This window comes from Solea senegalensis, unplaced genomic scaffold, assembly GCF_019176455.1.
Source record: "Solea senegalensis isolate Sse05_10M unplaced genomic scaffold, IFAPA_SoseM_1 scf7180000012856, whole genome shotgun sequence".
Classification (NCBI taxonomy): Eukaryota; Metazoa; Chordata; class Actinopteri; order Pleuronectiformes; family Soleidae; genus Solea; species Solea senegalensis.
The window spans coordinates 16,941-30,786 of NW_025320708.1; the positions used below are offsets into that span (position 1 = coordinate 16,941).

A 13,846-nucleotide genomic window follows, 5' to 3' on the forward strand; every position below is an offset into this window, starting at 1 on the left:
AACTTTTCTCGATCTTCTCTAACCTCCTTGACCCCCCCACTCCCCCTCCTCCCTTCTACCAATTTACTTTGTCAACATCTTCTCAAAAAAAGTAGATGACTTTCGCTCTTCTTTCTCAACCCCACCTCCTGATCTCACCACTCTACCAACCACAAATTCAGCTCCTTCTCTATCCTCTTTCACCCCTCTATCTCATGAAAAAACCCACCCTTGACCCGTCTGAAGTAAATAATTACAGACCTGTCTCTCTTCTTCCTTTTCTCTCCAAAACTCTGGAGCGTGCTATCTTTAATCAACTCTCCTCCTACCTTCACCGGAACAACCTTCTCGATCCTCTTCAGTCTGGTTTTAAAGCAGGTCACTCGACCGAAACTGCACTTCTTGCTGTCATTGAGCAACTCCACACTGCCAGGGCTGCCTCTCTCCTCTGTGCTCATCCTCTTGGACCTTTCTGCAGCGTTCGACACTGTCAACCACCAGATCCTTATTTCCTCCCTTCAAGAACTAGGTGTCTCAGGCTCTGCACTTACCCTACTCTCGTCCTATCTTCAAAACCGTACATTCAGAGTAACCTGGAGAGGAGCTGTGTCGGAACCCTGTCCTCTAACTGCTGGGATCCCTCAGGGTTCTGTCTTGGGCCCTCTCCTCCTCTCTCTATACACCAACTCTCTTGGTTCTGTTATTCTCTTTCATGGTTTTTCCTCTCACAGCTACGCCGATGACACTCATACCGCAAGGAACCTGGGTGTGACACTTGATGACCATCTCTCCCTAACTGCCAACATTGCTGCAACAGCTCGATCTTGCAGATACATGTTGCACAACATCAGAAGGATACGGCCTCTTCTAACCCAGAAGGCAGCACAGGTTCTGGTCCAGGCTCTTGTCATCTCACGCTTGGACTACTGCAACTCCCTCCTGGCTGGTCTCCCTGCGTGTGCCATACGAACTCTGCAACTCATTCAGAATGCAGCAGCTCGACTGGTCTTCAACTTACCAAAATTCTCCCACACTACACCGCTCCTCCGCTCCCTTCACTGGCTTCCTGTAGCTGCTCGCATCCGCTTCAAGACTCTAGTGCTTGCGTTCCATGCTACAAACGGATCCGGTCCAGCCTACATCCAGGACATGATCAAAACCTACAACCCACCCCAACTCATACATCGCACTTATGACTAGCACTTCATAGTTTGGCTAACTTGAAGCTCTTACTTCTAGCTCTTATTTGTACCCAAATGTTTAAATGCACTTATTGTAAGTCGCTTTGGATAAAAAGTGTCCGCTAAATGACATGTAATGTAATGTTGTGTTCTATATTCTAAACTCTTCTGTGTTGTGTTCTACGTTCTAAATTCTTCTATGTTGTGTTCTACGCTCTAAATTCTTCTATGTTGTGTTCTACATTCTAAACTCTTCTGTGTTGTGTTCTACGTTCAAAACTCTTCTATGTTGTGTTCTATGTTCTGAAGTCTTCTATGGTGTGTTCTACGTTCTAAACTCTTCTATGGTGTGTTCTACTTTCTAAACTCTTCTGTGTTGTGTTCTATGTTCTAAACTCTTCTATGTTGTGTTCTATGTTCTCAACACTTCTATGTTGTGTTCTACATTGTGTTCTACGTTGTAAACACTTCTATGTTGTGTTCTACGCTGTGTTCTACGTTGTAAACTCTTCTATGTTGTGTTCTACATTGTGTTCTAAGTTGGGTTCTACGTTCTAAACTCTTCTACATTGTGTTCTACATTGTGTCCTATGTTGTGTTCTACGTTTTAAACTCTTCTATGTTGTGTTCTACATTGTGTTCTAAGTTGTGTTATATGTTCTAAACTCTTCTACATTGTGTTCTATGTTGTGTTCTACGTTTTAAACTCTTCTAAGTTGTGTTCTACATTCTAAACTTTTCTATGATGTGTTCTAAGTTGTGTTCTACGTTCAAAACTCTTCTATGTTGTGTTCTACGTTCTAAATTCTTCTATGGTCTGTTCTACATTGTGTTCTAAGTTGTGTTCTACGTTCTAAACTCTTCTACATTGTGTTCTATGTTGTGTTCTACGTTCTAAACTCTTCTGTGTTGTGTTCTATGTTCTAAACTCTTCTATGTTGTGTTCTACATTGTGTTCTAAGTTGTGTTCTACGTTCTAAACTCTTCTACATTGTGTTCTATGTTGTGTTCTACGTTTTAAACTCTTCTATGCTGTGTTCTACATTCTCAGAACACGAATCGGTCAGTAACAGAGTTTAATTCCAGGCAGAGGTTCGGTACACGGGAGGTCAACAAGAGATCAGGCAGAGGTACAAAAGCGTCAGCCAAAAAGGCAAGGTCAAAAAAGGCAGGCAAGGTTCAAAAACACGAGAAGGCAAGACTATGGCTGTGAAAAAGAGTGCTGGAACGGTGTGGTAGACACAATCAGGGATCAGGTGCACGCAGACAAGAAAGGGGGCGGGGTAGACAGGAACCTGAAACAGAGACAAGGGTGAGTGATTTCAAAATAAAACAGGAAGACAAGACGTGGAACATGAAGGGAGAAACAAAACAAGATACTTAACGGAAGTGACAAATCTTGACAGTTTTAAGTTTTAATGCCACTCGCATCATTTTATTCTGGTGTATTTATCCATCACACCTTAAAGGCCAGTCCGTGAAAATATTGTCTGACATTAAACCGATCCATGGAGCATAGAAGGGACCACTGTTCTAAACTGTTCTACGATGTTCAGTGTTAGATGTTCAGTGTTGTTCTCCATTTTAGTTCATACTCTGTTTGCCCTTTGACCCTAGGTTCATAGGGGAGGAGTCTGTTGCTGCAGGTGAGCACCTGGAACTGACAGACATGCCCACTTGGCTCATCGATCCTATTGATGGGACGGTTAACTTTGTCCACAGGTGAGTGGCTCCACCTATATTGTGATGACACTGTGGTGTCACACTCTCACAGTTGTTTTTGTGTATCACCAGGTTTCCGTTTGTGGCAATTTCCATCGCCTTCACGGTCAACAAGCAGGTAAACTGTGAGCGTTTGGTTCTAAAGATGATCACATGATGTCCCACATTGTTGTTAATGTTGTTGTTGTTAATATTGTTGTTGTTAATGCTGTTGTTGAAGTTGTTAATGCTATTGTTGTTAACGTTGTCGTTGTTGTTAATGTGTTGCTAATGTTGTTGTTCTTGTTAATGTTGTTGTTGTTGACGTTGTTAATGTTGTTGCTAATGTTGTTGTTGTTGATGTTGTTGTTGTTGATGTTGTTGCTGTTGTTGTCGGGGTCAGACAGAGTTTGGGATCGTGTACAGTTGTGTGGAGGACAAACTGTTCTGCGCTCAGAGAGGGGGAGGAGCCTTTCTGAACGGAGAACCGCTGCACGTGTCTGGACAGGAAGGTGACATCACACACGTGTCATCAACGTTACAACGTTACAATTGTCCGCTTGTTGTCGTTCTGATTTCTCCCTGTTCTGTATCATCCAATCAGATATCAGCAGGTGTTTAGTGGTGACGGAGATTGGGGCGGAGCGTGATGACCTGGCCCTGTCCACCATGACCTCCAACATCTTCAGACTGCTCACACTTCATGTACATGGGTAAGAACAGCCCCACCCCCTCTACATGCCCCACCCCCACTGGATCTCGGTAATCCTTCGCAAATGTCTGACATAATGTTGAGGATGAAGGAGTGAATATGTGACGATGATGTTTTGTCCAGTGTTCGTGCGTTGGGGACAGCGGCGGTGGACATGTGTCAGGTGGCCACCTGTAGAGCAGATGTTTACTATCACATCGGGATGCACTGCTGGGACATCGCAGCGTCCAGGAGGCCGGTGGTGTTGTCATGGATACGGATAGTGTGTGTCTAACATGTGATGTCGTACCTTTAGGGCCATGTCCTCTAATTGGTCTGTCTGTGTCTCCAGGCTCACAGTTTGACATGATGTCCAGGAGAGTCATTGCCGCGAGCTCCTTGGTTGTAGCTTGTCACATCGCAGACATAATCCAGGCGTTTCCTTGTCTATATATGTTGTATATATGTATATATAACATACAGTATATATATATATATATATATATATATATATATATGTTAAATAAGTCATTATACACTGTCTGGCCAAAAAAAAAGTCGCCACCTAAAAAAAGGGTCACATCGTTGAACCGCCTTTAGCTTTGATTACGGCACTCCAGTCCAGTATTGCATTCATTTTTCACCAAGATCTTGTATTGATGATGGGAGAGTCGGGCCACTGAGCAAAGCCTTCTCCAGCACATCCCAATGATTCTCAGTGGGGTTAAGGTCTGGACTCTGTGGTGGCCAATCCATGTGTGAAAATGATGTCTCATGCTCCCTGAACCACTCTTTCACAATTTGAGCCTGATGAATCCTGGCATTGTCATCTTGGAATATGCCCATGTCATCAGAGAAGAAAAATATGCATTTATGGAATAGTCTAGTGATTCATTATATTCAGGTAGTCAGCTGACCTCATTCTTTGGGCACATAATGTTGCTGAACTTAGACCTGACCAACTGCAGCAACCCCTTACCCATTTGCTTAGTTACATTACATTACATGTCATTTAGCAGACGCATTTATCCAAAGCAACTTACGATAAGTGCATTAAACATTTGGGTACAAACAAGAGCTAGAAGTAAGTAAGAGCTTCAAGTAAGCCAAACCATACCAACCAAGTGCTAGTCATAAGTGTGATGTATAAGTAAGTGCTTTTCTTTTGGTCGTCGTCTTAGTTGAGGTAGAGTCGGAAGAAATGTGTTTTTTTGTAATTTTGGTAAGTTGAAGACCAGTCGAGCTGCTGCATTCTGGATGAGTTGCAGAGGTCGTATGGCACACGCATATATATATATATATCTATATATATATATGTACATACATATATACATATATATCTATCTATATATATATAGACTGGCGAACTGTCCAGGGTGTACCCCGCCTATCGCCCGATGTAGCTGAGATTGGCACAGCACCCCCCGCGACCCTCTGGTGGAGGATAAAGCGGTAGATGATGACTGACTGATGTGTATATATTTATATATTGTTATATATATATAACACACACTGTGGAACATTCTGAAAATTAGAAACATTCTGTCCTTACAGGATGCTGGACTCACCAACTGGACTGGAACTCATTTAGAGTTCTCCCACATCACTTGATGTCAGAGAGCTGAGGGGCGGTAACGTATTGTGTCACTTCCTGTGCTTCCACTGGTGTTCCGCTGTGTGTCTCCTGCGCTCTCTGCAGTTTTATATCTACTGGAACAATCGTTTTATTACTAATACTAGTACTAAGACTAATACTTTCACCCGCTACTTTTGCTTAAACTCTATCGTTTACGTAGATCACGTTTGGTGTTTCTTTCTTTGCTAGCGTAAAGTTAGCTTAGCAGCGATGGCTTCTCTCTCTCCCTCTCCTTCTCTTGCTCTGTCCTGTGTTGTGTGGCACATGTTTAGCTACTCCTCTGATGGAGGAATAAGTATACCTTATTCAGAGTTCCTATCAGAGTTCTCTGAGTTCTTATCTGAGTTAGTGCTTAAAACAGATCAAATCATAATTGTAGGGGATTTCAACATCCATGTAGATGTTGACCGTGATAGTCTTAACTGCACATTTAACTCGCTGTTGGAATCAATAGGTTTTATTCAACACGTTAATAAACCAACTCATTGCCTTAATCTCCCTCGACCTTGTTTTAACTTATGGTATTGATATTGATAACTTAAACATAGTTCCTCAAAATCCTCTCCTTACTGATCATTATTTACTCACATTTAATTGTACAATAATGAACTACAATAACATAAATAAGAAATACAGCTACAGCCGGTGCCTTTCTGATAATAATATTAATACATTCAAAGAGACAGTGGAACCTTTATTTAACTCTGTGCCATATGTCAGTACATCTGATCAAAACCTACACCCCAGCCCGCCCACTCTGCTCTGCATCGACAAACCGGCTCGCTGTCCCCTCACTGAGAGGATCGCAGAGGCACTCGCAGAACTCGAGACTGTTCACTGTCCTCGCTCCCAAATGGTGGAACGATCTCCCCATCGACATCCGGACAGCTGAAAGCCTCCACATCTTCCGACGCTGACTAAAAACACATTTCTTCCGACTCTACCTCGACTAAGACGACAAAAAAAACAAAAACAAAAACAAAAAAAAAAACTTGTATTGCACTTATGACTAGCACTTCATAGTTTGTTCTACTTGAAGCACTTACTTACTTCTAGCTCTTATTTGTACCCAAATGTTTAAATGCACTTTTGTAAGTCGCTTTGGATAAAAGCGTCTGCTAAATGACATGTAATGTAAAAATGTAAAAGGTACCTTTTGTGATTTTACTCCCGCCCTCATAGATAACCTTGTTGATAGTACAGCGGCCTCACTGCGTACTACATTCGACTGCGTTGCCACTCTGAAAAAGAAAGTGGTGAATCAGATGAGATGAGCACCATGGTTTAACTCTGATACTGGTGCTCTTAAAACAGACATTACGTAGATTAGAAAAAAAATGGCGTTCCAATAACAGAGAGGAATTTTATATAGCCTGGAAATATGGTTTTGTAGCTTACAAAAAAACCCTGCACAAAGCTAGAGCTGCCTATTATTCTTCTCTAATTGAAGAAAATAAGAATAATCATAAATTTCTTTTCAGCACTGTAGCCAGGCTGACACAGAGCCACAGCTCCACTGAACCATCTATTCCTTTAACACTGAGCAGTGATGACTTTATGAACTTTTTTGTGAATAAAATAACATCAATTAGAGAAAAAATTGATCATCTCCTCCCTCATATTGGGACAATACACACAAGAGTTTTAGAAGCACCAGGTGCACAGTTAAACAGTTTCTCTCCTATAGATCTCCCTGAGTTAACATCATTAGTTTCATCATCCAAACCATCAACCTGTCAGTTAGATCCTATACCCACCAAACTGTTTAAAGGTGTGTTTCCTTTAATTAACAGCTCTATATTAACTCAAATTAATCTATCCCTATTAACTGGATATGTGCCCCAAACGTTTAAAGTAGCAGTTATTAAACCCCTTCTAAAAAAAAGCGACCCTTGACCCAGATATTTTAGCTAATTCCCGACCTATATCTAATCTTCCCTTTGTCTCTAAAATCTTAGAAAAGGCAGTTGCTAATCAATCATGTGAATATTTGGGCATTAATGGCCTGTTTGAAGATTTTCAGTCAGGTTTTAGATTAAACCATAGCACAGAAACAGCAATAGTTAAAGTTAGTAACGATCTTCTCTTGACTTCAGATAACGGTCTTCTTTACTTGTCCTGTTAGAGCTTAGTGCTGCATTTGACACCATTGATCATGATATTCTACTGCAGAGATTGGAGCAGACTCTTGGGATCACAGGTGTTGCCCTCTGCTGGTTTAAATCATACTTATCTGATAGATTCCAGTTTGTTCACGTTAATGATAAAGCCTCACTACAAACAAAAGTTAATTGTGGAGTTCCACAAGGCTCAGTGCTTGGGCCTATACTTTTTACCTTATATATGCTTCCTCTAGGGAACATTATTAGAAAGCATAACATACACTTTCATTGTTATGCAGATGACACACAGCTATATCTATTGATGAGGCCGGATGAAATAACTCAGGTTGTTCAACTCCAGGAATGTCTCAGAGACAGTAAGTCCTGGATGACCTGTAACTTTCTACTTTTAAACTCAGAAAAAACTGAGGTCATTATACTCGGCCCTAAACACCTCAGAGAAAAACTTTCCGATCACATTGTCACTTTAGATGACATCACTCTGGCTTCCAGTTCCACTGTGAGGAACCTTGGAGTTACTTTTGACCAGGAAATGTCTTTTGATTCACACATAAAACTAATTTCCAGAACAGCCTTCTTCCACCTGCGGAACATTATGAAAATTAGAAACATTCTGTCTTTACAGGATGCTGAAAAACTAGTTCATGCTTTTGTTACATCTAGATTAGATTACTGTAACTCCTTATTATCAGGATGTTCCAACAAGTGTGTTAGAACCCTTCAGTTAATTCCTTAAATCCTCCTCCTCACGTACAAAGCACTTAAAGGGGACATATTTTGCAAAATCAACTTTTTAACCATTTCAATACTTATATTTGGGACTCTGGAGGCCCTACCAGTCGCCAAAGTGTGGAAAAAGAATACTCAGTCATGTTTTCGTGGTCCCCCTTTGTGTAAGTATAGGCGATTAAACACTTGATGTTGAATTCCCTGCGCTTATGACGGCAGCATGCGCATTTCACCGCGAATGTTACCGCCCCACCAGTAAGTTTACTTTGAGAGCTCCACCTTGTCCCTGTGAGAGTGCAGGCGAGGGAGGAAGAGCGGTATTACGTCAACGCGGAGGGACAAGTGTGCTGTTGGTGGCTGCACAGTGGAGCACAGTGTTTTACACAAACTTCCAGCCTCAGAGGATTTTATATATGAAGCTAATGTGCCGGATAAAGTCAGCAAACGTGTGTTCGCATCACTGACCATTCTGGCACGTCCTAATTAAAAATATTTGTTCGGTACGTCCTCCATGACCTGAGCACAGACTCAGTCTGACACAGTCACATACAGCAGCTGGCGATCAGCGGTGCTGCACTCTCTGCGAAAATCAGTTTAAAAGACATAGGGACAGCACTGACTGTGCTCCGGAGACCTCGCCGCTCGCGATCAGCGGTGGCGAGGTCTGCCTAAACTGCCGCTGTATGTGACTGATCGCCAGCTCCGGAGCATACCGTCACCGGTCTGTTACAGTCACATACAGCGGCAGTTTATGCAGCTCGCCGCGCACCGCTGGCCATCAGCGGTGGCGATCAGCAGTACTGTCCCTAAGTGTTTTTAACTGATTTACAGTTCGGCACTGTTCGGACGTCTCTTCCTGTGACGGCACTCTCGCTGTTTTCTGCCCACGCTGCCATGTTAATATTGTCAGAGAACTAGTGGAGGGAGGGGGAGACAAATAGAGCTGTGTTTGCCTGTGTCTCATTTGCATATAAAGGGACCATGCACGAAAACCGAGCGTTCTGAAAGGGGCGGGTTTAGTAGGGTTATTGAACTGCTATGATGCTTCATCCTTATGATATTTTGACCAAAGCATGTCACAGACATGTTCATTAGGACACCAGGGAACTATTTTAATGGGGGAAATAGGGTATAATATGTCCCCTTTAATGGTCAGCCCCCTTCATACCTGAAAGACCTAGTCTTACCTTATCACCCTAACAGACCACTTAGGTCACAAAATACAGGTTTACTTGTGGTTCCCAGAGTCTGTAAGAGCAGAATGGGAGGCAGAGCCTTTAGTTACCAGGCTCCTCTCCTGTGGAACCAGCTTCCAATGACAGTTTGAGAGGCAGAGCCTTTCTCTGTATTGAAAGTTAGACTTAAAACTTTGCTTTTTGATCAAACTTATAGTTAGAGCTGGTTCAGGGAAATCTCTTAGTTATGCTGCTATAGACCTAGACCTACATATGTAGGTTTGTATAGAATCACAAACAGTATCTCACGTCTGTGAACAACATCACTGAGAGCAGAGAAACAAACACTAGGGGGCAGTGTGTGTGTGTCTGTCTGTGTGTAGTAGTGTGTGTGTCTGTGTGTGTGTAGTACTGTGTGTGTACAGTAGGTAGCGATAAAGACGTGAAATCATCTACTAATTAAGTGACAGAAGAAGACGAAGAACCCGGAAGTCAGAGAAGCCGTTGTTGCTCGCTAGTGGAACTCGTTCCATATTCGACATTTATATGTAATAATTTAAATTATTAACGTTGACGATTTAAATCTGTAGAAGATGAGTGAGTGAGTGTATAGTTTTTTTTCTCGTGTGTGACGTCAGAGCATCGTCTTCAGTCCGTGAGTTGATACTTTGTTGTTGTTTCTCTGACGTGACTTTAAAACTGCACAACAATAAACTCACCTGTTTCTACGGAAGCTTATTGTTCTGTAGCGTTGTGTTCCAGAGAGGTATTGCACAAAACCAAGATAAGGGATCAAGCCGGGATATGTTGATTATCCTGGCTGAATTTAGTCGGTTGCATGAAAGCAGCTCAAACTTAACCCGGCCAAGTTACTATGGTGATTTATTCTCTGCAGCTAGCCTGCTCCAGACCAGGCTAACAGCCAGACTAAGATTAGTCCTAGTGATTCACCTGTATTTCCACCGTCAATTCCGTGTGCAATTAATGTGTTTTACAGCATGTCCATGGTCTTTCTAGGTATTTTGCACATGGTCACATATTTCCTATTAGCACCACATCACTGACTTCATATCCTTTATGGACTAAATAATTTTCAATACAATGTACTAACTGGATCATCTTATGGTGGTTCCAGAAGTGTAAGTGTGTTCCCAGACACTGCAAGGAAATCCCATGTCAGACAGTATAATATATTTATTTGATTGTGTTCCATGTGCAGTAGTACTGCAATATGAACCTTGTATGAAGCGGACAGTTTCTGTGGCTGGGACAGAGTCTGTTACTGTTCCTCCCTGGATCCCCTCCATCACTGGCCTCCCTTTATTTAAATGGAGTGCCAGCTCCTCCGCTGGGGTCATATCCTGGCTTGGTGGGCCGCCCCCTGTGCCAGTTCTGTGGGCTTTTTTTTTTACTGCTACAATAATACAGACATTCAACATATCAGCAGACATCTAAACTATTCACCTCATTTGTTCACTGTTATCTACTTTAAAGTCACTTACCAGCCTGCAAAATGTTCTTATAATTAATTTTAACTTGCTGCCAGGTCCTTTTATGGCCAGACAAGTTTGTTCTTTATGAAGGATAGAAAGATGAAATAGATAAAAACGTAACATGAGAAAAATAGATTAAATGACACACATTGTGGATAATTGTTTGCACTTAGTCATACTCTGCATTTCCTGAGTAACTTGAAAAGTTCTTGAAAAGTCCTTTAGTCCTTTAATTGTAGCATAATTATGACAGTTCCAGTGGAGCACTGTTTATTAATTGGACAGTTTTGGACTACTTACGCATTAAGCCGGTCCACTATTGTCTGCCAGGCTTTCTCAGGTTCTTTGATTATGGCATTAGTATTACCTTTTTTTCGTATGGAGTCTTTCACCCCTAACCCCTAATCCGGGGTTAGGGTTGTTGACAGGGGAAAATCGAATTTCCCCTGTCAACAAATTGATCTTAATCATAAAACTGTTCAGATTATTTATTTATTTCAAAATGAATAAATATCGATTTCTGATCAGGAAGTGTTTCTAGAAGAAGCTCCTCCCACAACATGGCCGACCAGTGGCAGAACGCCATGGACCACGCGGTCGCCATCGCACAAAAAGCTGGAGAGGTACATGGATATTGATCAGGGGTGATGTATTGATCAGGTGTGATGTATTGATCAGATGTGATGTATTGATCAGGTTGTGCGTGAGGCTCTGCGTGGCGACAGGAAGGTCATGACAAAGAGTTCATCGATTGACTTGGTGACACAAACTGACCAGAAGGTGGAGCAGCTCATCATCCAATCAGTGAAGGAGAGATTTCCTGCACATAGGTAGGAAGCCCCGCCCCCTGTGTGCGTGTCATCAGTTTCACAGATTATCATCATGATGGTGATGTTCCACTTTCTGTGCAACAGTGTGATAAATCTGCTCTCCAGAGGATCTCTGATGACGTGTGTGTGTGTGTGTGTCAGATTCATAGGGGAGGAGTCAGTGGCGGCAGGTGAACCATGTGACCTCACAGACCAGCCCACCTGGATTATCGACCCCATTGATGGAACCACCAACTTTGTTCACGCGTGAGTTCTTTCTTCTGGACACCAGGGGGCCTTGTGAGTCATGGTTTCCATGGAAACGTTACCAAACTATCACTTAACATAAACATTTTATATATTTTCACCTGGACGACAGAGACAGGAAGTAGAACTTTAAAACTTTATTTAACAAACAAAAACAAGTTTATTTCTTCAGGTAACTGAAGCTTCCACAGTTAACCTGTTACTAGTTAACGGGTCAGAAACTGTCTGTCGCCACCTACAGGTCATAATAGGTTACCTTTGTTAAAAGACAAAGAAAATAACTAATAAATCAGGTTTTTACCTTAAACATCAAATGATCTGGAACTATTTGTATGTATATATATATGTATGTATGTATGTGTATATAAATGTGTATATATGTATGTGAATATATGTATATACAGTATATGTGTCTGTACATATATATGGGTGTATGTGTGTAGATAAATGTGTATATATACAGGTTTATACTGAGACTTAGCTAATTTAGTGTGGAGTTTAAATTTAACTTTAAAATCACATCCTGAAACGTACAAGAAGTCAATTTAATCCAGGTTAATCCTGGATTCACATGACTCGACTCTATCACCCTTTCATTGTCTCATTCATTCATAAAAAAAGATGTGATAAACAAACAGAATCCACTTTAGACCAGGACTTCAAATTAAAATACTTCTGTGTGTGTGCTTCTCCAGTGACCTCTGATGATGACCTTTAGTGACCTCTGTGTTTGTTACAGATTTCCTTTTGTTGCTGTTTCCATCGGCTTCTGTGTTGATAAGAAGGTGAGAGGCCACGCCCCCTCATTTGCTGTCACATTACAATAATAAACTACACCAGTATAATAATAAACTACACCAGTACAATAATAAACTACACCAGTACAATAATAAACTACACCGGTATAATAATAAACTACAACGGTACAATAATGAATTACACCGGTATAATAATAAACTACAACGGTACAATAATAAATTACACCAGTATAATAAACCCTGTCCCTCATCTGTCTGTCTGTCTTAGGTGGAGTTTGGCGTTGTTTACAGTTGTCTTGAAGATAAAATGTTTGTGGCGCGTCGCGGCAGAGGAGCGTTCTGTAACGGAGAACCTCTGAAGGTTTCTGATCAGGAAGGTTTGTGAACAATAATCAATAATGATGACATCATTATTGATGACAACATGATGATGTTGGTGCACTGGTTCGTTCTTTCTTCTTCTACTCTTATCTCTTCACTTGCAATACTAGAACTGTCCTTTAATCTCGTTGTACACTGTATAATGACAATAAAGGTGATTCTGATTCTGATCATTGTCCTTTAGTATAGCTGCTCTGACCTTTGACCTGTATGTCCTTCAGACATCAAGCGCTCAATTGTTGTCACAGAGTTTGGATCAAACCGAGACCCGGACGCTGTCGACAGAATCTTCTCCAGTCTGAGGAAGATCGTCTGTCTCCCTGTGCACGGGTGAACTATGATATCACACACCTGAACAATGACATCACACACCCGTGAACCATGACATAAATGTGTTGCGTGTCATTAGCGTGTGTTACTTGTCCACAGCGTGCGCAGCGCAGGAACCGCTGCCATCAACCTGTGTCTGGTTGCGTCCGGTTCTGTTGAGGCTTATTATGAGATCGGGATCCACGTGTGGGACATTGCCGCTGGCTCGCTGATGGTGACGGAGGCGGGTGGAGTCTTGCTGGATGTGGAGGGTGAGTGTGATGTCACAGCAGCTCAGTGTCTGTTGTCATGGAGACAGATGGTCACATCAGTGATGTGTGTGCGTGTGTGCAGGCGGAGACGTGGACCTCATGTCTCGCAGAATCGTCGCCGCTAACAACAGAGCAGTCGCTGGGCAGATTTTCCGGCAGCTCGACGCTTTCTCTCCACCCAGAGACGACGCCCTGCCTTCACATGAGTGAAGAGCAGTGCATCCTGGGTGAAAAGTCAGTTTTAGGTTGTCATTATGTTTATCTGTGATTGCCATGTAAACAGAAAATACTGTTAAAACATCAATTGTGTTTATTAAAATAAAGTTACAGTACAAAAAAACC

The 13,846-nt window shown here is 42.0% G+C and overlaps 1 protein-coding gene and 1 pseudogene across 4 annotated transcripts; both read left to right on the forward strand.

Annotated features, from left to right (window-relative positions):
• The first annotated feature begins 2,363 nt into the window (after positions 1-2,363).
• LOC122760029 lies at positions 2,364-5,483 on the forward strand (annotated as a pseudogene).
• Positions 5,484-9,675: 4,192 nt separating this feature from the next.
• Positions 9,676-13,845, forward strand: LOC122760027 (inositol monophosphatase 1-like). 4 transcript variants are annotated; one of them, XM_044015105.1, is made up of 9 exons: positions 9,676-9,870; positions 11,237-11,331; positions 11,405-11,538; positions 11,680-11,784; positions 12,524-12,569; positions 12,811-12,919; positions 13,145-13,253; positions 13,333-13,504; positions 13,587-13,845. In XM_044015105.1, the coding sequence occupies exons 2-8, from the start codon at positions 11,269-11,271 to the stop codon at positions 13,463-13,465; spliced, it is 699 nt and encodes a 232-aa protein (XP_043871040.1). In that variant the 5' UTR covers positions 9,676-9,870; positions 11,237-11,268; the 3' UTR covers positions 13,466-13,504; positions 13,587-13,845. The 4 variants fall into 4 exon arrangements, with proteins under 4 accessions (XP_043871040.1, XP_043871037.1, XP_043871038.1 ...); XM_044015102.1 differs by having other exon boundaries at positions 13,353-13,504; XM_044015103.1 differs by having other exon boundaries at positions 11,241-11,331; positions 13,353-13,504.
• Position 13,846: the final 1 nt, after the last annotated feature.